We start from the raw sequence: 22,294 nt of genomic DNA, 5'->3' as shown, positions 1-22,294 counted from the left end.
TGCCCATGAGAGAAACCCCAGAGCATGGCCAAACTCCCAAGGCTGCATCTGAGGAGAATGGGACCTTGTGAGAAGCCTGCAGGCAATGATGGTCTCCAAAGACACAAATTACCTGCAGATTGTCCACGACCAGCACTCCATTGTGACTCAGGTCCAGGAACTCAATCTTTGGAATCAGTTTCTTGTGAAAGAAAAGATAACACATGACGTTACCCTAGGAAGCTGGACCCCACGTGGCCCCTGGACATGGTGGACAGACAACCTGGGAGGCTTCCTCCTGACCACGGACTCCTGGGCTGGCCATCTGTGCAGGGCCCCTGACGTGACACCTCCCAGTGCCCACCCAGCAGCACGTCCTCAGGAACATATAACACAGGGACTCCAATACTGAGCATGACCCACTGTTTTTACGGAACACTTGGCTTGTAAAAATGACAAATGGCAAGGCTGCAGACAGAAGGTGTGTCCTTCAACTCTACCCACACACACTGAGAGGCACAAGTACAGGACTCACAGTCCTACTGCCCAAGTACCATCTGGATGTCACTCTTACATGGGCACATCTGGAACCTTTCTTTTTTTTGGCCGTGCCATGTGGCATGCGGGATCTTAGTTCCCCGACCAGGGATCAAACCCATGCTCCCTGCAGTGGAAGTGCACAGTCTTAACGACTGGACCACCAGGGAAGTCCCTGGAACCTACAGACTGATTTTTCTGCTACACTCCTTGGGAATAAATTTCACCACTTATTGTGTTTCTGTTCTATCAAATGTACATGCAATTAATACGCTTCATTTGGTTCTAAGCACTCACCTCGTTTAAATAACCCCATTTTGAAATTAACTTAAAAATTGCAGGCAATGCACAGAGCACTGGGTACAGGTTTTCGGTGGTCTTTCTAGAAAAAGCCAGGTTAAATACCCAACCCAGGGTCTGGTCAGGCCATGGAGAGCGTACCACAGACTCATCGATCTCAGAGATGCTGTTGTGACTCAAGTCCAGAGCGGTCAGCGCCTGCCACGTGGGGATGACGGCAGTCACAGTGCCCTCCAGGGCTGCGCCTGCTGGCTCCCACTCATCAAATTCTGAGGCTTCAGGAACGAGGACTTCCTGTGTAAGAACATCTGGTGAGCACCACACGTGGGCCCTCACGCAACACTGACTGGGAACACAATCATTGCAAAATTTCAGGAAGGGCTGGAGCATATTTAGTATGTGGAAGTGAACTTGCATTAAAATGGGGCTTTTGGTTCATATGCCTTGAAATGATTGTGAAATAACTGGAGTTCAGAAACATAACAGCCACTTGGAATATGTTCTGGCCCTACTTGAGCAAATGCTCTTCCAGCTCCCAAGAGCCTAGTTATACGGTGATGCCTTTTCTGGCTTAAATCTCAGAGACTGAAGGTCAGAATTTGCAGTGTTTCCAGGCAACTGTGCTTTACAAGCTGGCACTGCGGTCCCCGTGGTGGACAGTAGGCCCTTTAACCATTACTTCACAAGGTAAAACCCAGCAGTCCTGAGACAGGGGAGCAGCACGGAGCACAGGGGCACCATCCAAGGGGAGGGAGGCAGGCAGGCCTCCTCCTTTCGATTTCTGATGCCCTTTGATAAGACCTCTCCTCTTTCAATGGATCATCTTGGGCTCCTTGAGCCAGGCAGCAGGGAGTGCCTCCCAGAGGGGCAAGGCTGCCTGACACAAGCCTCCTTCTTTCAGCCAGTAGCCTCAAGACAAAGACTTTTCACCAAACCCAAATCTTGATCAGACACTCTAAGTTCTAAAAGTGCCGCAATGTTTCTTTCTAGAAGAATTTTAACGTTACTAAGATGCAACCCATAAAGAGAGAGATCTCTTACACTCTCAGTTTGCCTATTTGTGTCACTCACATACAAACAACAGGGCCCAGCATACACAACTTGGCCTGTCTACTCAAGTCCACTGAGAACAAGATATGAACAAGTGCCACACCAAGGCTTTCTATGTTTAGAGAAACATTTCTATCAGTCCACCTAATAAATGTTCTGACACTCGCCGCCGCTAAACAATTTGGTTATTAAAAAACCAGTGGCTTTTTCCATGGGGAGGGGTTACCCAGTTCCTTAAAATCTCTCATTTAACAGTGTTGATTTTGGACTGAAGCGTCCCAGGGACTGTCGAGCACTGGGAGGCCCCACATGAGTGAGTGGCTGCCCAGGGGAAAGTCTGGCTTCTGGTTCCTGACAGATGGCAGCAGAGTCCGCATGATCCTCCGTGGGGAGACCACAGTGCAGGACCCTGGCCCTCAGACAGCACCCTGGGCGGTCACAGGTTGCGCTTACCTTCATGGAAGTGGCTGAGAAGCGGACACTCATCGTGGCCAAGGTGGGCTTGGATGCGACCAGCCCCCGGATGCGCTGGGCATCACAGTGACTTATCTGGAACAAGAACAGCTACGTCTCAGAAACGGCATCACTGCTCCACCAGAAGTCCCGGGAAGTGGGTGTTCATCACCCACACACAAAAGGAGCACAACCATCGGTGACCCCAAACCCTTCGAGGCAGGCGGCGACTTAAACCCTAAGTCTCTCCTTTCCCCAATTTTTAGTGCTAATTAAACATTCTCTGAAGTAGCTTATGAGACAATGAACCACGAACTCCATTTTCTCTGAAGGGCTGCTTCGGGCTTGGCAGCTAAACACAAAGTGAGGGGCAGGGACACCAGAGCTGGAGAGCTGATGACTCCACTGGCCTCACTTCACTGGCCTCAGTGGCCCTGCAGGAGGAGGGAGGGGTACAGGCCAAAGCACCCTCCCTCAAGCCACCTGCCCAAGTGCTACACACCCCGCCCGGCAGAGCCTCAGCCTGCCCAGCCAGGCACTCCTCTCACTTCCCAGCCCCACTCACCTGTGCTGGTCGAGGCACAAATGCTCATCAAGGGAGTGGCCCTCAAGGTCTCTGAGACAATTCCAGCACATCGCAGAGTCAGACACAGCTGAACTCAGATCCCAGCTTCCCCCTCGTTAACTGTGTGATCCTGGCCAAACTTCCTTACCTCCCTAAGCCTCGGTTTCCTCAACTGTAAAATGGGAATACAAGTGCCCACTTCACATGGTTGAGAAGATTCCATCAAGGAGTGAACATCAGACATGGGGCAAAGGGCTGAACACAAAAGCACTGATTTCTCATTGCTGAGATGAGAAATTTTTTATTATTCATTACTGAGTCTCCTCTCATTTATTTAAAAAGTGGTTAACAAAATTGGCATTGTGAACCCAGGAGCTTAGCAGTGAGTAATGCAAAGTATTTCTTGTTAGGTGTAGGCACGCCAGAGAGCAGAGGACCCTCCAAACCATCTGCTGATCTGCCCTGGGAGACAAAGACTTGGAATTGGCTCTGCCTGACCCTCAGGATGGCTTCCCAGCACCTCAACTTGCACAATGAGGAAGCCCAGAAGGAGCTGGGCACTGGTGCTCCATCCTGTCCAAATGCTGCAGGGGTGGGGACATGCAGACCAGCCAAGAGTAGCAGAAGCCCCTCTTTCTCCGCCTTCAGATGGGCCTGACTTACCTAAATGGAATCTGCCACATACTGACAAACAGAAAAGCAACAGTGCCTTACAATTAAATCCAGACACCTAACATTGGGAACACTCCCTAGCCAAAGATAGGATGGTCAGAATGCAAGACCATCCTGCACAGGGCTCAGCCCCGCCTGCATTCCAGGGGCCCTGGGCCTTACCTCCACCTGATGAAGAGACTTGAATATTGACAGATCAAAAGGCAGGAGCTGCTCCTGAATGTTGCTGGTCCCAAAAGGTCCTTCTGTGCCAGAAACCTACAGCCAAATAAATGGCTTGAATTAGAGATGCTGCTGTAACAACCACATCCCATCCATGTTCACAGGGCGGTGCTACAGCAACTACCAAACCGCACTCGAAGCTTCGCCTGGCTGTGAGAGTCAGGCTGGGCATGTACTCCCACTCACCACTTCCACGGTCAACAAAGCAGGCTAAAGCCAAGGTTTAAAGCGAGGGGCCACTGGTTCACGACTGCCCCCTGGTGCTCACAGCCGAAAGCACAGTGCCAAGATCACCAAATGCAGCCTTCCTTCCCTCAGGGCCCACGGAGTCTACACACACACACACACACACACACACACACACACACACACACACACACACACACACACACACACACACACACACACACACACACACACACACACACACACACACACACACACACACACACACACACACACACACACACACACACACACACACGCTAGGAGGTGCGTGCCCACGACTGAGTAGCTCTCCCCGACCAAGCTGCCCCATCTTTACCTTAAGGTACTTAAGGCGACAGGTGAAGTCCAGGATGTGCCCCAGGTCAGTCTTGGCATCCCCGCTGGCGCACGTGGGCTTTCCCTGCTGCAGCTGCTCGGTGACCGCGTACAGCTGCAGGGGCCTGATGGCAAAGACCTCGCCGGCCCCCAGGAGCTGTTCTCCTGCAACAGCCATAGCCCGTGGGGTGAGCACTGAGCCCCAGCCCCATCCCCATTGTGCGGCCAGGGCACCGGCACACCTGGCCAACAGTGGACAAGCACTTGGTCAGCACCCATTAGATGCACCGAGTCAGGAGGAAGCCATGGTCCTGAGAATGCAGGAGCGGCCCCCCTCCTGAGCTGACTGCACGCAGGGGAGACCCAGGACATGTGATTACAAAGGAGGGAAGGGCCACAGAAATTTGCAGCTGGGGAACCTCCCTGAGGTGAGGATGAGTTAAAATCTGAGGCCCTGGGCCAGGAGAAAGCTGATGCAGGCAGCATTGTGGGCATCGGGCCCACGCTGCCACCTCCAAGATGCAGACGTCTTAAGGTTAGGTGAGGCCTAAGGTGCCAGCACAGTACAGGGCCTGAGAGCAGGAGGGGGTTCTGAGCCAAGCCAGACAGACTGGCATTTGGTCCTCGTTTTGCTCCTTCCAACCATGCTACCTGCCTTCAGGCAGGTAACTGGGCCTCTTATCCTCAATGTCCTTCTCTGGCCCTCCTGGGGGGAGGCAGTAAGATACAAACACAAGGCTAGACCACAAGCACTCTTTACATCTTAGCTACCGTTACTGTGCTCTCTGGCAGGGCCGCGACCCTAAGTCAGCTTCTGTTTGCCATCGGAATCTTTTTAGGTAAGGACAGACCCAGTGCAAAGGGCAGCATGCCACCCACCTTCCAGAACTCCACCATAAGGCCCTGGAATAGCTCCTGAGCCTGAGATTAGCCCCTGACACAAGGACCCGGGGGTCCTAAGGTGAAGAATACAGCTCCTCAGACCTGCAGAACAGGTAGGTGGGCAGGCCTGGCTGTGGACCAGGTCCAGGGATTTGGGCAACCCCAGGGAGGTGGGCCCTGGTTAGGACTCACTTGGCACAGAGCAACTGTGCCACCCAGGGCCCCTGGCTGCCTAACAGGGCTGGGCAAGTTGCACCCAGTTTTTCAAGGACCCCTGGCCATATACCTTTTTCAAAGAGCTCCTCAGCCAGTGCTGCAGTGATGCCATTAATCTCCTGCAGAGAAAACAAAACCCACAGTCAGGAAATCCACCTGCTCCCAGTCACTGGGAGTTGCACATTCCCTGCTATCTACCCCCTCTGCTGTTGCAATGCTAGCTCTCCAGAAAGTAAAACAAAATGGAGAGAATAAACTAAAATGAATCAAGGAGCTCAGAAAGGTAAACAATATTTCCAGCTAAAGGGACATTTGAAATGTCTCCTCCAAAGGAGAACCGAATAGACTAACACTGCAACTCCAAGGCCACTCAGGCACTAGCTGAGAACACCAGGCCCGGGAGGCTGCAAAGCTTGGCCATGTCAAGAGCTGGCTGGGAAACCAGCAGCTCCCCAGACTGGCCCTGGGACATTCCTAGGAGAGGCATGGTAGAGAGACAGTCCTGTTTCTTCTCGAAGAGGGGCTCCCATCACCCTGCTGGGAAAAAGGGCCTCCCAGAGCTAACCCTGCCTGAGAGCGACCATTTCTATTGACATTCATGTCCCACAGGTATCTTAGGAAAGAGCAAGCGCCCGCTCTCTTCCTGTGCCCATCCCTTCAAGCCCTGCAACAGCACCACTCAGCCCAGGGTCATGAGAAAGAGGCAGAAAAGGATTTCCTTTTAGAGTGATGGGATAAAGGAGACACGACAAGGACAAGCCTTCAGTCATAGTAAACAGCTAACATGCTGGGGTGCTAATTCACACCGGGCGATGGCCTGAGCACTCCCCACCCAGTGGCTTGCTCAGTCCTCCCAACGCCCTAGGCCAGGAGGCCCTTATTTTGAATCCTGTTTCACAGGTAAGCAAACTGAGATGGACAGGTGCTGTAGTTCTCAATTTTACATGGCTAGAAACTAGCAAAGCCCCACTCCCAAGAACTTGGTCTTGAATCCTCTCTGTTCACAACCAATTGCCTCAGCATTTCAGTGGTGTAGCCGTGGGGTTGGCAGGGCCCTGGGGCCCGCAGCCCCACATCCTGCAGGTAAGAACTGTAACTAATTGACAGATGGCAGCCAAACGGACTTTCATAAACAGGTCCAGATGGAGGCTGCAAAATCGCCTTTGCAACTCACAGGAACACCTCTGCCACCAGGACAAGCAATCCACGTGTTTACCAGACTCAAAAGGTACCACGTTGCAGGAGACACGGTGTCCTTTTCCTGTTTTTCTCTCAGTTGCTCATCTCTTCCTTACCTTTTATACATAGAGGATACTTTACAGGTTGTTTATGTGCTGCAAATATCTTCTTCCTGTCTGTGTATGCCTTTTACCTACACTCACCCTGTTTCTCCCAACAGAGAGAGGTTTGTCAAGTTCATGTTTTTAAACCTGTGATTCTTTTCCTTTGTCATTTCTGGGACCTCTTCCCCCACCTCAAGATTATAAAACATTCCCTTAATTTCTCCTTTTAGTATTTTAAGGTATTTGTTAAAAATAAAATGTTTATTTCATCTCCTTGAAATTCAGTTTATATATAATATGAGAATAACTTCCCCTTATTCTCACACATGAACAAAAAGCCAAAGGGAGAAAAATGAGCAAACACAGCTCCAGCATTAAGGGGCTCAGAGTCTGGCAAGACACAGGGTCAAATGTAAAAGGGCCACCAGAGGGGCAGAGCAGGCTCTGAGCAGGAGAGGCTCCAGCCAGTGAGAGGAGAGGGCATCAGTTCACTCCGAAGTTCAACTTCACTCTCTCACAACAACTCAGTTATGTTTTCCTTGGCTGCTGTGAAGAACCGAAGATCAGTAAGACCTAGGAACGACCCAAAGGCTCATTTCTCTACCTACACCTTTGAGAACCAAGCCCTGTCTTCAGATCAGCACTGCCCCATCCTGCCTGTAGTCAGAACGCCTGGACAGCCTTAAAAGATACAGATTCCTGAGCGGCTCCCAGAGGCCTGATCCTCACCCACCTCCAATGCCCAAGAGCAGCTGCCCAGCCTCTCCAGCCCCTTATTGACACTGGGCTCCTAGAAGGTCTCCCGTGGGAAAAGGGCTCCCTGTCCACCCTTAGTGCCCAACAACCCTCACCCTCAAAGTTACACTTCTCCGGGCAGCTGCCGTCAACACCAGCCCTGCTAAGGAGATAGGCCTGGAATTTCCAGAAGACACAGAAAGCCGAGAGACAGTGAGAGCCAAGGGCTCATGCTAAGCAAAGAGCATGTTTCCACTTCTGAACAATCTAAAAAGCAGACTATGTAACAATTTCCTTCCCTGCTCTTGGGCCACAGGAAGTGTGCCCTGTGGCAACACGATCTACTTAGTTTCCCAGGCTGATCTTCTTCACCTTGGGAGACCCTGAATCAAAGAGGAACAAAGAAATGCCTCAGCCCGCAAATCTAGAGCACAGGTCTCTTCTGCCTCCTCAGGCTGCTCTGACTGAACTGTGGCCTTGTGTGCAAAGGTGAGCAGCCCCTTGCCAGGAGGAAATGGGGTAGGGGGGACAGTGGGCCCAAGTCTAAGCTCCTGTAGATTCTGCTCAGAGGTCACCTGTGGGAATAGGTAACCCCACCCACACCCCACCCAATCCTGCTGAAGGGACTTGAAGTGCTTCAGGGTCCCACAAATGTCTGAACTGAAATGCATTTAAAAAAAAAAAACAAACATTCTTTATACTTCAAAATTTTTTTCAATTAAAAAAAATTAGCTATGTTTAAAAACTAAAATACCCACCTCCAAACGTGTTACAGACCAATCAATCAGCCACCTGCCAGGTCACATGCTGGTTTGCAGCCTTGGGCAGCGGTGTGAGCTGCACACAAACGCACCATGGACTATTAGGCTGGTGCTTGGCGACTACTGCTCTGACTGAGCATGTCTGTGCATGCGGAACCCCACGACCCACTGCCCCCGGGAGCGCAGACCCTACTCAATGAATAACCCCAGGCCAGCCCGACACTCCTGCCTGACACAGGCTCGAGCACAGAGTGCGTGTCAGTGGGACATTAACAGGGGACTCAATTACACATCGCTGTGTGGTTAACACACACACTAAGGGCTGGGAGTCCTTGTATAATTTATTTCACGCCTGTGAGGCACGCTAGCAGAAGTCAGGTACATTAGGTGCGTAAAAATTCCCGATGGATAGATTCAAGCCTAAGCTTTGGCTGAGGAGAGTTCCAAGACTGTAACTAAGTTGCAAAGATATCTGCTATCACTTACAGCCTCTGTATTTTGCAACTATAACAAATCACCAAAGGCTGCCTTTAAGATGGTAACAGTTCTATCCTATCTCCTGATTTCAAATTTCAAAAAGTGGCTTTGTTCTAGCCAACTGGTTTTAAAGTAAAAAAATGATACAAATACCACCGGTGACAAGAACTGAGTGCCTTTCCTAAGGAGGAGAGCTGGCACTGGCTGGGACCCAGTGAGCCCCTGCCACGGGCCCATCACTCTTCTCGGTCCTTCACCTTCACCGCACGGTCTCCTGCAATCCTCAAGAGCCCGGGATCATCACTCTCCAGCTCACAAGAGGAACTGGGACACAGGGGTTAAAAAGACTGCCTTGGAATAAACTGTCAGGAAGCAGCAGGGCTGGGAGACAAACTCAACTCTGCCTGCCTGTCAGACATCCTGCCCCAAAGCGGTGTGTGCTGAAATTCTCCGTGGGATTCCACTTTACTGAATTTGAAGCCCTCTGCTCTAGGGGTTCTGGGATGAGGTCTGTCCCTGAGGGTGCAGGAACACTAGGGCAGAGTTATCTGGAGGGAGAGAGCCCAGCAGTAGGCCAGGGCTGAGGTGTGCCCTCTCACTGCAACACAGGTCTGCACTGGCCTCTGGACACCCCATCTCAGTTGGCTGGGGAGAAGTGGTGCTTTCCTTCCTTGACCTTAAAATTCACACTACCAACCTCACACCACACCCCAACCTCACAGCATGTACAAAAATTCACTCAAAATGGTTAAAAGATCTAAATACAAGAGCTAAAACTATAAAACTCTTAGAAGAAAAACACAGTTGTAACTCTCTGTGACCCTGGATTAGGCAATGGTTTCTTAGATTTGATACCAAAAACACAAGCGACCAGAGGGGAAAAATGGATAAACTTCATCAATATCTAAAACTTTTGTGTTTCAAAGAATACTATCAGGAAAATGAAGACAAACCACACAATGAGAGGAAATATTTGCATATCATATTTCTGATAAGGGTCTAATATCCAGAATATGTAAAGAACTCCTACAACTTAACAACAAAAATAACCTAATTTTTTGAAGTGCAAAGACTTTAAATACATTTCTCCAAAGGAGATATGCAAATAACCAATAAGCATATGAAAAGAAGCTCAATATTATTAGTTATTAGCCAAATGCAAATCAAAACCACCATGAGATACTTTACACCCAGGAGGATGGCTACCAAAAAAGTGGACAGTAACAAGTGTTGGCAAGGGTGTGGGGACATAAGAACCTACACATTGCTGGTGGAAATGTAAAATGGTGCAGCCGCTACAGAAGAAAATTTGGCAGTTCCTCAAACAGTTAAACAGTTACCATATAACCCAACAATTCTACTCTTAGTATATACCCAAGAAAAATAAAAATATAGGTCTATACAAAAGCATACATGAATGTTCATAGCAGCCTTATTCACAAAAGCTAAAAAGTGGAAACCAGCTAAATTTCCATTAACTGATAAATGGACAAAATGTGGTGTCTCCAAGCAATAGAATATTACTCAGCCATAAAAGGACTGATGTACTGATTTATGCTACAATATGAATGGACCTTGAGAACACTATGCTAAGTGAAAGAAGCCAGTCACAAAGTCACATATTGTATGATTCCATTTATATGAAACGTCCAAAATATGCAAATCCATACATTACGAAAGTACGTTAGTGATAGCTGATGGGTACATGGTTTCTTTTTGGGGTGATGAATGTTCTGCAATTAGATAGTAGTGACAGATGCATAACTTTGTTAATATACTAAGAACCAGGGACTTGAACACTTTACAAGAGTGAATTTTAGGGACTTCCCTGATGGCACAGTGGTTAAGAATCTGCCTGCCAATGCAAGGGACATGGGTTCGAGCCCTGGTCCGGGAAGATCCCACACGCTGTGGAGCAACTAAGCCCATGCACCACAACTACTGAGCCTGCGCTCTAGAGCCCGCGAGCCACGACTACTGAAGCCCGCGCACCTAGAGCCCGTGCTCCGCAACAAGAGAAGCCACTGCAATAAGAAGCCCGCGCACCGCAACGAAGAGTAGCCCCCGCTAGCTGCAACTAGAGAAAGTCTGTGCGCACCAACGAAGACCCAGCGCTGCCAAAAATAAATAAATAATTTTTAAAAAAAAGAGTGAATTTTATGGTATGTGAATTATATCTCAAATTTTTAAATCCACACCTCAGCCAAACAGGGTTCCCTGGGTCCACCCTGTCCACTGTCAGCCCCACAAGAGGTGGAGCACATTGGGAACAATTTCAGAGAGGACACTGATGGGGCAAAGGTTATCAGAAACACTCCCTAAGGGCTTCCAGCCTATAAAAAAGGCTGACAAATCTTTTGGACCCTGTTTGTTCAAAGTCATTTGAAGATCTAGTGATTCTCAATCAGGTGCAATTTGCCCCTCAGGCAGTATTTGCCAATGAGTGGAGACATTTTTGGTTGTTACAACTTGGTGGGTGGGGGGAAGGGACGCTACTGGCATCTAGTGGGCAGAGGCCAGAGATGCTGCTCAACAATGCACAGAGGAGCTGCCACAACAATCGTCCAGCCCAAAATGTCAACAGTGCCACAGCTGAGAAACCTTGATTCAGTTTAATGATGGGTCAATCACTTTTTACAACCTTGGATTTATATAACCACGTGGCCCTTTCGATAAGTTATTTCAAATATGTTCGAACTGCTCCAAGCAGTAGAGCATGCCTCAAACCAGAACCACAGATGTGGGGCAGGTCCCAGGCCTATCTCAGGCAAACCTATCTCAAAAGAGCAGTCCAGGCCTTTCCATGCTCAGAGGTATCCAGGAGACCTCCTCAAAGGCCCAGGTCTTTTTTCTTTTTTTTTTAAATTTTATTTATTTATTTATTTCTGGCTGTGTTGTGTCTTCGTTTCTGTGTGAGGGCTTTCTCGAGTTGTGGCAAGCGGGGACCACTCTTCATCGCGGTGCTCTGGCCTCTCACTATCGCGGCCTCTCTTGTTTCGGAGCACAGGCTACAGACGCGCAAGCTCAGTAATTGTGGCTCACGGGCCCAGCTGCTCCGCGGCATGTGGGATCTTCCCAGACCAGGGCTCGAACCTGTGTCCCCTGCATTGGCAGGCAGATTCTCAACCACTGCGAAAGGCCCAGGTCTTAAGCAATGAATTATACTTTCAAAGGGCTGCTTATCAAGTTTTAAACCTAAATAGCCAAACAAAGCTTTCTTAAAGTACAGCATTTCTTAAAATACTAACCAGTTAAGTTTATTTGGAAGACTCGCATAAGGAATGGACATTTCTTTTCACATAAGGAAAGAAAACGCAAAAAAAAAAAAGTCTACAACAGGAAACTACTGCTAACCACATACATTTCTGGTATATGCCAAACAAAATCCAAAGATATATATACATATATATCTCCCATCTATAAATGCCACCCTTTTTTCCACATGGCCCCTCCAAGCCGAGAGGCCCATTGCTAGTGCTATCACCGAATTCCCAGGCTCTATCTAACACTTCAAGAAAGGTTCAGCTGTCTTACTCTGAAAATACCTCAAGACAGTTATTGTTTAAATAAGTTTGGGCCTTTAAGACCACAATCCACAGGTCCCTTCCTAAAAGGCAAGGCTGAAAAGGGAGTTTTTCCCCCTTATCTTCATCACACAAAGAGAAAACAATTAAATGTAAATTATCCAAAAATCTATCACCCAAAGACTCCTAGTATTTTGATGTATAACCTTCTAGAATTTTCCTAGACAAATATATTCATACAAGCTTTTTTTTTTTTTTTTAATAAAAATGGGACCATACCCTAATACCATTTTCTGGCCTCTTTTCATACAGTAATATATTTGTTTTCCTACAAATCCACAGCTACACCGTCATTTTTCTAGCAGCATAATATCCAATTACATGGTTGTACCCTTTAATTTTTTTTTTTTTTTTTTTTTTTTTTTAAGTAGCCTTCTGTTGGGCTTTTGACTGTCTTCAGTATCTCGTTATAATCCTGGAATGACTACCTTTGTACCCATATCCTTTTCTCAGTCGCCCAGTTTTTTCCCTTAGAATAAATTCTCAGAAATGAAATTGCTGGCTTTTTAACGTTTTGGTTTCATACTACACCAAACTTCCCTCCTTGAATTTTGACAACTCATCCTGTCACCAGCAGCCCATGACAGTTGTTCCTCCATCCAGAAGGGGATGCAGAGCTGCTCTGAGACATACAGTCCCACTGGAGGAAGCCATCTACTCTCACTCGGCACCCTGGACTCTTGACGATGCCCTAAGATGGCAACATTCTGCCAACACAGACTGATCCCTTAATTAGTTTTGAGCTGGGAACCAACAACTCAACAACAGTCGATGCCAAGTGTCAGCTGTTTCTAATCTAACCCCATCCATTTGGATGGAAACGTAGCTCAAAAACCCATAGGCCATTTGTGCTAAACAGAACGCCTTGTGGTGGAGGAAAACCGCTCCGTGGCCACAGCCAATAGTCTAATTTAAGGCAAATCCATTGGTGAACATGCTTCTGCCCGTTCCCCAACCCGACCAGGATGCTCCTCCATCTCTAAGCTCAGGCTCCGGCTCCAGCCCACCTCTCCTCCAAGCCGAGGTCTACAAGGGTTTGCTGCCTGGAGTTTTGGTGGCTGTGGGCTTGTAGGCAAAGGAGAAAACCCAAGAGGAACTTACGTAGAAGTGAAAATGCAAGAAGTGGGCCAGCACTCTGGGGGCCACGTCAGGGAAGGTGGCCAGGAGTGTCTGGAGGTAGACCTCCAGATCCTTCTCCCTCTTTTCCACCAAGCTCCTGGAGTTTTTCCCAATTATCTTTTTGGGCGGAAGCAAACTTTTATCGATCTTCCTCTCTGCGACGAGCTGTAAGCAAACATAATGTCAACCACAGACCAAGAGGTTCCGTAACTGTGCAAGGCCAAGGCAACCAGCCTGAGGGCAGGTGCTTGTTATGACTTCCACAGCCCCTCCTGGCAGTAGTACCAGAATTAATGATCAAACTGCTGCACCTGGGATTTGGCCTCAAGTTTAATTAGCACTAGAAATACCAATACAATTCCAGATGAGGAGTTCCATCCCGAGGCTTTGGAGACATTCAGGAAAATAATACCTCAAGGCCTCTAAAACCACCATCTTCTCCAAACCAGAACAAAATACTTGTGCTGCAAATGACCCAGAGAAAGGCAGCTCTCTCCAAATGCAAAGAAAGAAATGGAATCACAGTCAGATATTAAAGCATAGGTTCTGGAATAGGTATAGTCAGATGGAACAAGTTCAAGCCTGTTCCCTCCCCGGGAAACTGTCCCGGCATCTCACATCCAAGCTACAACTGACAATCTTAAAACTAAAGTTCAAATATGCTCCTTGCACACTGTCTTATGCAAGGGCTGAACTCCCAGGATCCACCAGTTTTTTTGCCAGTTACATTAATAAACCAGTTTATTAATGTAACTGGCACAGAGCCTGTTTTGCCCTAAAACAGGCACAATGGGAGCTTGGCCTAAAAGCCCCCAAGCCCTGAGACACAGGACCCCAGCTCTCAAGGGTTACCTTTTCATGTAGGTCATGGAAATCGCTGTAGCGGTGCTTGACTGTCCACTCATGGCTGCCATCAGTGACCTGGATGATGTAAACCTAAAAGGAAAAACCAATAGCCCTTGCCCAGCCGGCAGTAAGGAAAGTGCCACCCTACCCTCAGCGATAGCTGTAGCACACCCAGACCCCCCCAACCCCCAGGCCAAAGTTAAGCTGCTCTTGCCCACCAGCTTCCGCACCTGACCCTTAGGAGCAGCAAGGCCCCCTCTCTTCCATGGCCCTAGCACTGGATCTGGCAGGCACATGGGATAAGTCTGAGCTCTATCCAACAGTGAGAAACAGAAAAGGTGGCTATCATATCAAGCCATCTCTTTAGTTTTTTAACTCCAGCCTCATGTAACTCAAAGCCCAATCCAACCTGAGCTGCAGGAAAGGAAGGCCATTCCTTCTAAGAGAGGCAAAACAGGGTCAGGTTTGGCAGGACCAGCTTTTCTGCTGTAATTCTTTCCCAGGTGCCCTGACTGTATCCTAGAATCAAGTCCTTTTCCAACGCTTTCAGCTGCTTCAGGGCTGTGATTTCTGCTGCTGAGCCAGGAGTCAAGGCACTAAGAAGCTGATGGGTGGTGGGGGGAAGCAGTGATGGACAATTAAGCCCTATCAGAAGGGAACAAGCCGTGGAGTCAAGGAAGACCTGTGTTCAAAGTCTGGTTCTGCCATTTCCTGGCTATGGTTTATGTATGTCACTTATATAAGTGACTGGGAGCCTTAAGTTGTCTGAGCCTCAGTTCCTCCATCTTAAAATCTGCTAGGTTTAAGAATCAAAGGTAATGCACACAAAATGCTTTGTAAAGGGCCTGACATGTAGCAAGCGTTCAACCAAAGGTAGGTGTGTTAATAATACTCAAATCAGCATACCTGGACAAAAGGACACGAAATGGTACCATCCAGTCCGCCTGGATCACCACCTCCCCCCACACCCATTCAGAGGAGGGACTCAGCCCTGTGCAATGAGGAGGCTTTTTGGAGCTAACCCTCCAGCTGCATGCGGTGCACGCGTGACGGCCAGCCAGCCAACAGCTCAGAGACCTCAACCCTCACCTGGATGAGGCCCCCTGGTCCCAGGGTCCCGCCCCTCTCTGCAGGATGCAGGGAAGGGGGAGGAGAAAATAATCAACTCTGCTGAAACCTCCCGGGAGGAGCAGCCATTTCTCCAGGGCCGGCCTGTTGCTCCAGGATCCGCCCCCAGCCCCTCTCCACAGCCTGGCAGCTTCCCTCCCCCTCTTCCCGCCCAGGAAAGGAGAAAGAACCAGAAAAATGACCCTCTGGAGGAGGGTTAGGATGAGGGCCAAGGGGGTGGGGTGAAGGCAGGGCCAAAGCCCCCACCCACCCCCCACCCTCCGAGAACAAAGGACAGGAGGCTGGGAGGTGCTCAGGATGCCCCCACCTTGGGGCCAGTCCCTGCTAGGCAGCCTCCGAGGCCCACAGGCCTGGTGCCCAACCCCATCCAGACCCAGGAAGGCCTCCACCTCCATCACAGTCCGCAACTGCCCCCCTTTTCTGTCCTCCATCTCCCCCACAGCCTTGAAGCGTGCGTGGGCGGTATGCTGCCCCAACTCACCGGCACACTCTAAAGCCACGAAGAGCCCTAAGGCTCCTGGGTCTCGGCCTTTCAGCCCTGAGCCACCCCCTCAGTTCCCGGGGTCTGCGCCCCACCCCTCCCCCATTCTTGTCTCTGCCTCAGCGCGAAGGCCCCAGATCCCTCCTTCACTTTTTGAGCAAATCTCTACTGCAACCCCTAGACACCCCCCAAATCAAGGCCCCGCCCCTTCTCCTTCTTCACGGCCTGCACCGCCCTGACCCTTTCCCCTGATTCCATCCATAAGAGCCCCCACTCCTTAATCCCCCTTCTCCGGGACACCCTGTCACGTCCTCCCAGGCCTGCGCCCCTCCAGGCCTAGAGGACCTAGAGGGGCCTCCGCCTCAACCTGACTCCCCTCTTCCGCAGACCCCCTTTATCCCCTGATTCTCCTCAACCCTAGCCTCCTTTTCTAAACGCGTACCCTTCCCAAGCCCCCGCCCTGGGCCCCACCCCAAGACCCTCTTTCCGGAGCTGCGCGGCCCAGGCCCCTTCCCCAGATTCCGCCATCCCAGGCCCCCTCCTCAAAATCGCAGCCCGCCTACCCCCAGCTCCCCAGTTGCGGGGCTCAGACGGCCTCCCCAACACCCCCGACTCAGACTCCGGGTTCCAGCCGCCACCTCCAGTTCGGGCGCCCGAGCCCCCAGCACACCGTATACGTGTCCACGAGCTCAGAACCCACGACGCGCGCCTCCTTGGCCGGCTCGGCCTCCCGCTCGGGACCAAAGCTGCGCGCCGCCGCCGCCATGTTCCGGGCTCGGTCACTGTCGCCGCCCGGCGCAGACTGGCAGCAGCAGGGGGCGGGGTCAGCGTCCCACCGCCCCCAGGCCCCCGCCGCCCCCCGCCCCTGCCGCGCGCCGTGCAGCCATCTTGGCCCCGCCGCCTTCTCGCGCCCCCGCCGCTCTACCCCCTTCGCGCGTAATTGACAGCAGCCGCCAGCGGCGCGCGTGCGCAGGACGCCGGGGACTGTCTTCTTGCGTAACCGGTACCTGCGTGGCACCGCCTGCCGCGCTCTTTGCAGCGTGGGAGAAACTGAGGGCCCATGCGGGGACTGCTCTGGGCACTACCGCTAGGTGCCCAGGAAGGGAGGTGCGATGGCCCCGCACCTTCCATGCTACCCGAAGCAAGTCACTGCCACGCCTGGCCTCAGTTTCCCTCTCCAGATAAGAGACAGTAACCACATCTCACCTGGCTCTTGGGCTCATTCCCTGGAGGGCACGAGGGGGTTGAGAGAGAAGGAAGATCTGATCTGTGCCTGGAGCCCGAGCAGGACAGAATAACTCTGGGCTATTTCTTAACCTCTCCGAGACTCGGTGATCTCTGTCACATGGGCTTCTAGAGAATTGAGTGGGTTAATCCATGCAATGCCTGTCAGGCAGGGCAGGGAACTGGTGTAGGCTCTGTGTGAAGGAGGTGAAGGGTTAGGTGGAAGGAAGGGATATGTGCTGGCCATCTGGCACAAGACCCCCAGATGGTGTCCTACCAGAGCTCAAAATGAGGGGGCAACAGCCTGGTCCTGGACCCAGGAACTACAGTACTGGAAAGGGGAAGCACAGAGAAGCAGCCCTAACTCAGGGGAAGACCCAGGTCTAGAAAAGAGAGGTAGTAACGGAACTGGAGGGGGAGAGTCTTACACAGATGGGGCATGTGTTGGTGTATCAATATTTGTTGAATGACTGATTGAGTGCAGTCAAGCCTAGAGCTAGTACTTTTCTCCCTGGGGAGATGAGAGGTCTTGGGCATGGCTCCTCTGGCACCCTTGGCAGAAGGGCTCCAGACCACACTCTACTGAGGTAGGTCAGTGCCTTCCTTCTCCACCAGTTCCATAGCACCATACTCTGAGCTTGGCATTCGAGGCTTCTCTTGGCACGGTCCTACACTCGCAGCCTCTTCTTGCATGCTGCTGCCCCTACTCCAGAGAGGTTTAACTTAAGGCGGGAGCTACCAAGTCAGACAGACCTTGAGCAAGTCGCCACCCCCCCCAGGAGCCTCACCCACCTCCCTGGTTGGATAGGAGTTGAGCTAACGTGTATAGGGGCCTGGCCTGAGGCCCACTACATTGCAGCTCCTGTCCTGTCCTGGGCTCACGTTTTCACTCATTAAAACCTTTCCAGAGAGTCCCCTGGGGGAATGGGGGACAGAGGAAAAGAGACCTGCTCCTTGTAGCCCTTCATCGGCTCCTTGCCCTGGGCAGAGGACACAGGACTCAGGCCAGTGTGAGATCACCAGAGCCGGGGGGAGGGAGTGGAGGATACTGCAGGCAGGGGTGGGCTGGGCGGGGAATGAGATGGGGCAGGGCTATTTAAGCCCAGGGCTGCTGGCAACCCCAGCAGCCTGCCCTGTGAGCCGCCAGTATGGATGACATCTACAAGGCTGCGGTGAGGGATGGGTCTGGGCAGGGCTGGGGTGGGTGGGCCCACTGGGGGCTCATTCAGCTCGGGATGGGGTGCAAGGTCACCCCCAGGAGGTGGTGGGGACCCAGGAGAGGACCCACATACTTTCAGCCCAGGCCTTCAAGGGGACGGTGGGTCTGGTGTTCCCGGTTGTGGAAGGGGTGAGTTTAGGGTCTGCGGGAGCTGTGCAGGGTGGTGGAGGAGGATGTCGAAGCTTTCGCATCACGTCTAGACCTGTCTCCAAATGTCTATAGTCTGTGTCATTGTCTCCAGGCCACATCTCTCTGCGTTGGTGTCTCTGGTCGCTTTCCCAGTCTCTTTCTGTCTCTTTGTTCCTCCTAGGCTCTTCCTCTGTGGCTCTGTCGCTGTTTCCCTGCCCCCCATCTCTGTCCCTCACATTCTGCTTCTCACACACTCCCAATCCCCCACCACCTCCAGCCCCCTTGACTGGCTGAAGATGCTGTGGAGGGTGGGACAGGGGTTGTGAGAAGGGGGCTGCAGAGCCAGAATCCTGAGCTGGAGAAGGGGCTTTGAAGTTTGAGGCAGGGAGGGAGGGACTGGGAAGAAGGAGCAGAGCACTGGGGCCCCAGCCCCCATCCGGCCTGGCAGGCTCAGGGCTCAGTGGCTTAGCCAGGGGTAAGGGCTAGCGGGTGGTCACCCCAAGTCCCTGCTGGGGCCGCTGAAGGGCTTCAGATGCTATTCTATCTCTGGAGGGGGCGTGTTGCTGACCTACCCCCAGCACAGAGACAAGGACATTTGACACAGACAGCTGTCCACGAGGGAAGCCCTCCCTCAGCCCTGGGAAATGTGGCCCCATTCCTGGGCAGGGAAGGGCTATGGCTGGCCATAGGGGTGCCCCTGCCTATCCTGCAGGAGTCCGTGGAGCTGGGGGGGGAACACCAGCCCTCCACCCTGTGCCCATACAAGGCCTGGCAGGGCCAGGGACTAATTTTGGCTCCTGAGGCACCAGCAGGCCAGGGGGCCAGATAACGCTGCCCCACCCCTGCATGCCAGAGTCCCCAGAACAATCACCAGGTTTAACTTTGTCCCCTGTTAAAAATAGCCCAGTGGCCACCCCGGTCAGGTTACAGTGGGCGGCTTTGCCCACCCCCACACTGGTTTTATTGTTCCAACCTGAGGGACAGCTGTCTCTCAGGCCACCCAGCTTGGGTTTCGGTGGGGGGTGGGGGCGAAAGGGCGTTGAGTGGTCACTGACTATTGTTACTCAGGGTCACCTTAGTCCTGGAGGGGGTGCCCACCTGTCACCCTGGTCCTGAGCCCAGTCTCAGTGAGGCCAGCTGGGTCACCTCAGGATTCTGGGGACTAGGAGGGAGAACTGAGGCCTCTGCTCTGTGACCTGGGAATGGCCTGCGTCTTCCGGGCTTCAGTCTTCCCACCTGTGGAATGGGTTGGTTTCCTCGACAGCAGTTAAGGCCTGAGCCTGGGTCCTGAGACCTCTTTTCCTCTCTAGGTAGAGCAGCTGACAGAAGAGCAGAAAAATGGTGAGTACCCCAACATGCATGTGGGGGAACAGCAGAGCTGGGCTGGGGGAGCATGAGGACCCCAGGCTGGAGGCCAGAGGCTGGGGTCCCTCTCCCTGTGACCTCAGAGGTCTCAGAGGGAAGTGGGCAGGTTAGCAGGTGGCCCTAGGGGTCTGGCCTTCCAGGTTCTTGGCTGCTGAGCCCTGGCTGCTCTGTCTCCCCTACTCTCCTATTGGACGCAGAGTTCAAGGCAGCCTTTGACATCTTCGTGCTGGGCGCTGAGGATGGCTGCATCAGCACCAAGGAGCTGGGCAAAGTGATGAGGATGCTGGGGCAGAACCCCACACCTGAGGAGCTGCAGGAGATGATTGACGAGGTGGATGAGGATGGTGAGCCCCTTTGCCCCCCCGCCCCGGCCCCAGACCCATAGTGCCCCCAACTCTCTGGGGACCTGCATCCTGGCTCTGCCACTTATTACTCTGTGCCCTTAAAGGAGCTGTTTAGCCTCTCTGAGCCTTGGCCGTATCATCTATAAAATGGGCACAATGACCACACTCGTCTCACAGAGTTGCTATGAGGATGCAGTGAGAACAGTGGGGTCTAGTGTCAAGGGCAGTGCCAGCCATTCTGACCGTTGCTCTCTAATGGCTGTGCTGCCCACCCCCTTAGGCAGCGGCACAGTGGACTTTGATGAGTTCTTGGTCATGATGGTTCGGTGCATGAAGGATGACAGCAAAGGAAAGTCTGAGGAGGAGCTTTCTGACCTCTTCCGCATGTTTGACAAGTGAGTGTGTGACCCTTGACCTCTGACCCTGACCCTAGCAGAGCTGGGCAGAGAGGGACAGTCTTGTGACCTCGAGGCCTCAGTCTCCCGTTCTGTGCAATGCGGGATGAGATGCCCCATCTCCCAGTGGCCCTTCCTTACTTCCCGGGGTCTTGAGCAGGGCTGCCTCTTCCCCTCTCCCTGCCCCTACCATGGGCTCTGAGGCCCCCCTCACCCAACTGGCAGAAACGCTGACGGCTACATCGACCTGGAGGAGCTGAAGATCATGCTTCAGGCTACGGGTGAGACCATCACAGAGGACGACATTGAGGAGCTCATGAAGGATGGTGACAAGAACAACGATGGCCGCATTGACTATGACGGTGAGTAGGGGTGTGCTGAATCCCCACTGCCCATGCCCTGCCCAGCCCTGACCTCTGACCTATGCCTGCCCCTCTCTCACAGAGTTCCTGGAATTCATGAAGGGGGTGGAGTAGACACCGACCTTCTCCCAGAGCTGCCTGTGCCACCTTCCAACTCCAGCCGGGCCCCGGGGTTAGGGGCAGGGGGCTAGGGTCCCCAGGATGTGAACTTGGGTGTGTCCTTGACCACGGGCCCTCCCTGACTACCTCCCCCAGCCCTGTCCTAGGGAATGCAAATAAAGCCCTGCTCCCTGGAGGCCTGGTGTCTGGCTTTCATTCCCTAATCTTCACTAGGGTCCATTCCTGTCCTGACCATTTCTGTCCCTGTCCCAGAACCTGTGCTCTAACCACCCTTGCACACCACCTTCTGCAGGAGGGGTTAGGTTAGATCAGAGACTACCACGCTCCATACCCACCTGGCTCCCTTCTTTAACTGCTGGTACCCAGGCCCCGTCTCCAGCAATTCCACACCTGGAGTCTGTGGTGGCCCAGGAATCTGCATTTCACAGGCTCCTGGGGGCCATGGCTTTAGTCAGCCAGTTGGCAGCCAAGGGGTCCTATACTTGGAGAGGGCAGTCACTCAGCACCAGGCTAGGCCCTGGATGCCACTTGGCATGGCTGCCATGGCTCCCTCTCGCTTCTGGTTGGGAAGAAGCAGGGCACTGTGGGGGCTCAGCGGGCCTGTGGCTCCAGTCCATCTGCCCGCTCACCTGGATTTCCTGCTGGCGACGTTGACTCCCCGGGACCGAGGGGCATATCGTCTACTCCCCTTGCCCATTTGACAGGTAAGGACTCTGGGGCCCAGAGAGATTCAGGGGCCTGTCAAGTTCATCCAGTGAGTCTGGGGGAGAGTAGAGCCACCTGGCTCCCAGCCGAGGACTCTGTCTGATGGAACAGATCCTGATGGGCATGATTTCCAGTTCCCATGAACCTCACGGCTCCAGAAACCCACTTTCCCTCCCTGGCAGGGAATGGAGGCATGGGGTCTTGTGGCTCTCCGCTTACTGGGGGCACCCAGGCCAGAGCTACAGCCAGAACAGTGAAACTGACCTTGGGTAGATGGGGGGCTGCAAGGAAGTGGAGGTGTCAGCAGTGGTGCTTGCAAGAGGGACAGCTGCCACAGCGCCTAGGCTCCAGCCAGAAGGTCAGCAGCTGTCCGTACTCCGCCCAGCCACTCCACAGCCTCCCCACCTGTGCCCCAGACTTGGCGTTCCCCAGAGAGGCCCAGCATTCCGGAGACAGTCTTGGAATTCTGAAGATGCCTCAGTGGAGGCCAGAGCTGCCTGCTTCCTGGAGAGAGCGAGGGTCGGGGAGAGGAGAGGGGTCCCCTCAGTCCTGCCCTCGGGAGCTGGAAAACTCAAGGACCTACATGTACACCCAGTAA

The 22,294-nt window shown here is 52.4% G+C and overlaps 2 protein-coding genes across 8 annotated transcripts in view; one reads left to right on the top strand and one right to left on the bottom strand.

Moving 5' to 3' along the window:
• LOC309638423 (nischarin) overlaps positions 1-22,294 on the bottom strand; it is an 87,128-nt gene that overhangs the window by 53,017 nt on the left and 11,817 nt on the right. The window contains exons 1-9 of one of the 7 annotated variants that reach the window (XM_082414389.1): positions 16,504-16,800; positions 14,231-14,314; positions 13,361-13,543; positions 5,490-5,538; positions 4,323-4,486; positions 3,719-3,814; positions 2,320-2,415; positions 958-1,110; positions 113-181 (exon numbers count right to left, since the gene is read on the bottom strand). In XM_082414389.1, the coding sequence (XP_082270515.1) occupies positions 113-181; positions 958-1,110; positions 2,320-2,415; positions 3,719-3,814; positions 4,323-4,486; positions 5,490-5,538; positions 13,361-13,543; positions 14,231-14,314; positions 16,504-16,599 (990 nt within the window). In that variant the 5' untranslated portion in view covers positions 16,600-16,800. Of the gene's footprint in view, positions 1-112; positions 182-957; positions 1,111-2,319; positions 2,416-3,718; positions 3,815-4,322; positions 4,487-5,489; positions 5,539-13,360; positions 13,544-14,230; positions 14,315-15,130; positions 15,918-16,396; positions 16,450-16,503; positions 16,801-22,294 lie in introns of those variants that run through there. The other 6 variants (XM_082414391.1, XM_082414388.1, XM_082414396.1 and 3 more) reach the window with 6 other exon arrangements.
• On the top strand, positions 18,143-21,166 carry TNNC1 (troponin C1, slow skeletal and cardiac type). The gene is made up of 6 exons (XM_082414558.1): positions 18,143-18,229; positions 19,716-19,746; positions 19,968-20,114; positions 20,395-20,509; positions 20,735-20,871; positions 20,954-21,166. The coding sequence occupies exons 1-6, from the start codon at positions 18,206-18,208 to the stop codon at positions 20,983-20,985; spliced, it is 486 nt and encodes a 161-aa protein (XP_082270684.1). The 5' UTR covers positions 18,143-18,205; the 3' UTR covers positions 20,986-21,166.

This window comes from Balaenoptera physalus, assembly GCF_965194825.1.
Source record: "Balaenoptera physalus genome assembly, chromosome: 11".
Lineage (NCBI taxonomy): Eukaryota > Metazoa > Chordata > Mammalia > Artiodactyla > Balaenopteridae > Balaenoptera > Balaenoptera physalus.
Note: the sequence above shows the minus strand (reverse complement) of the source record. Positions and strands in the feature narration are given on the sequence as shown.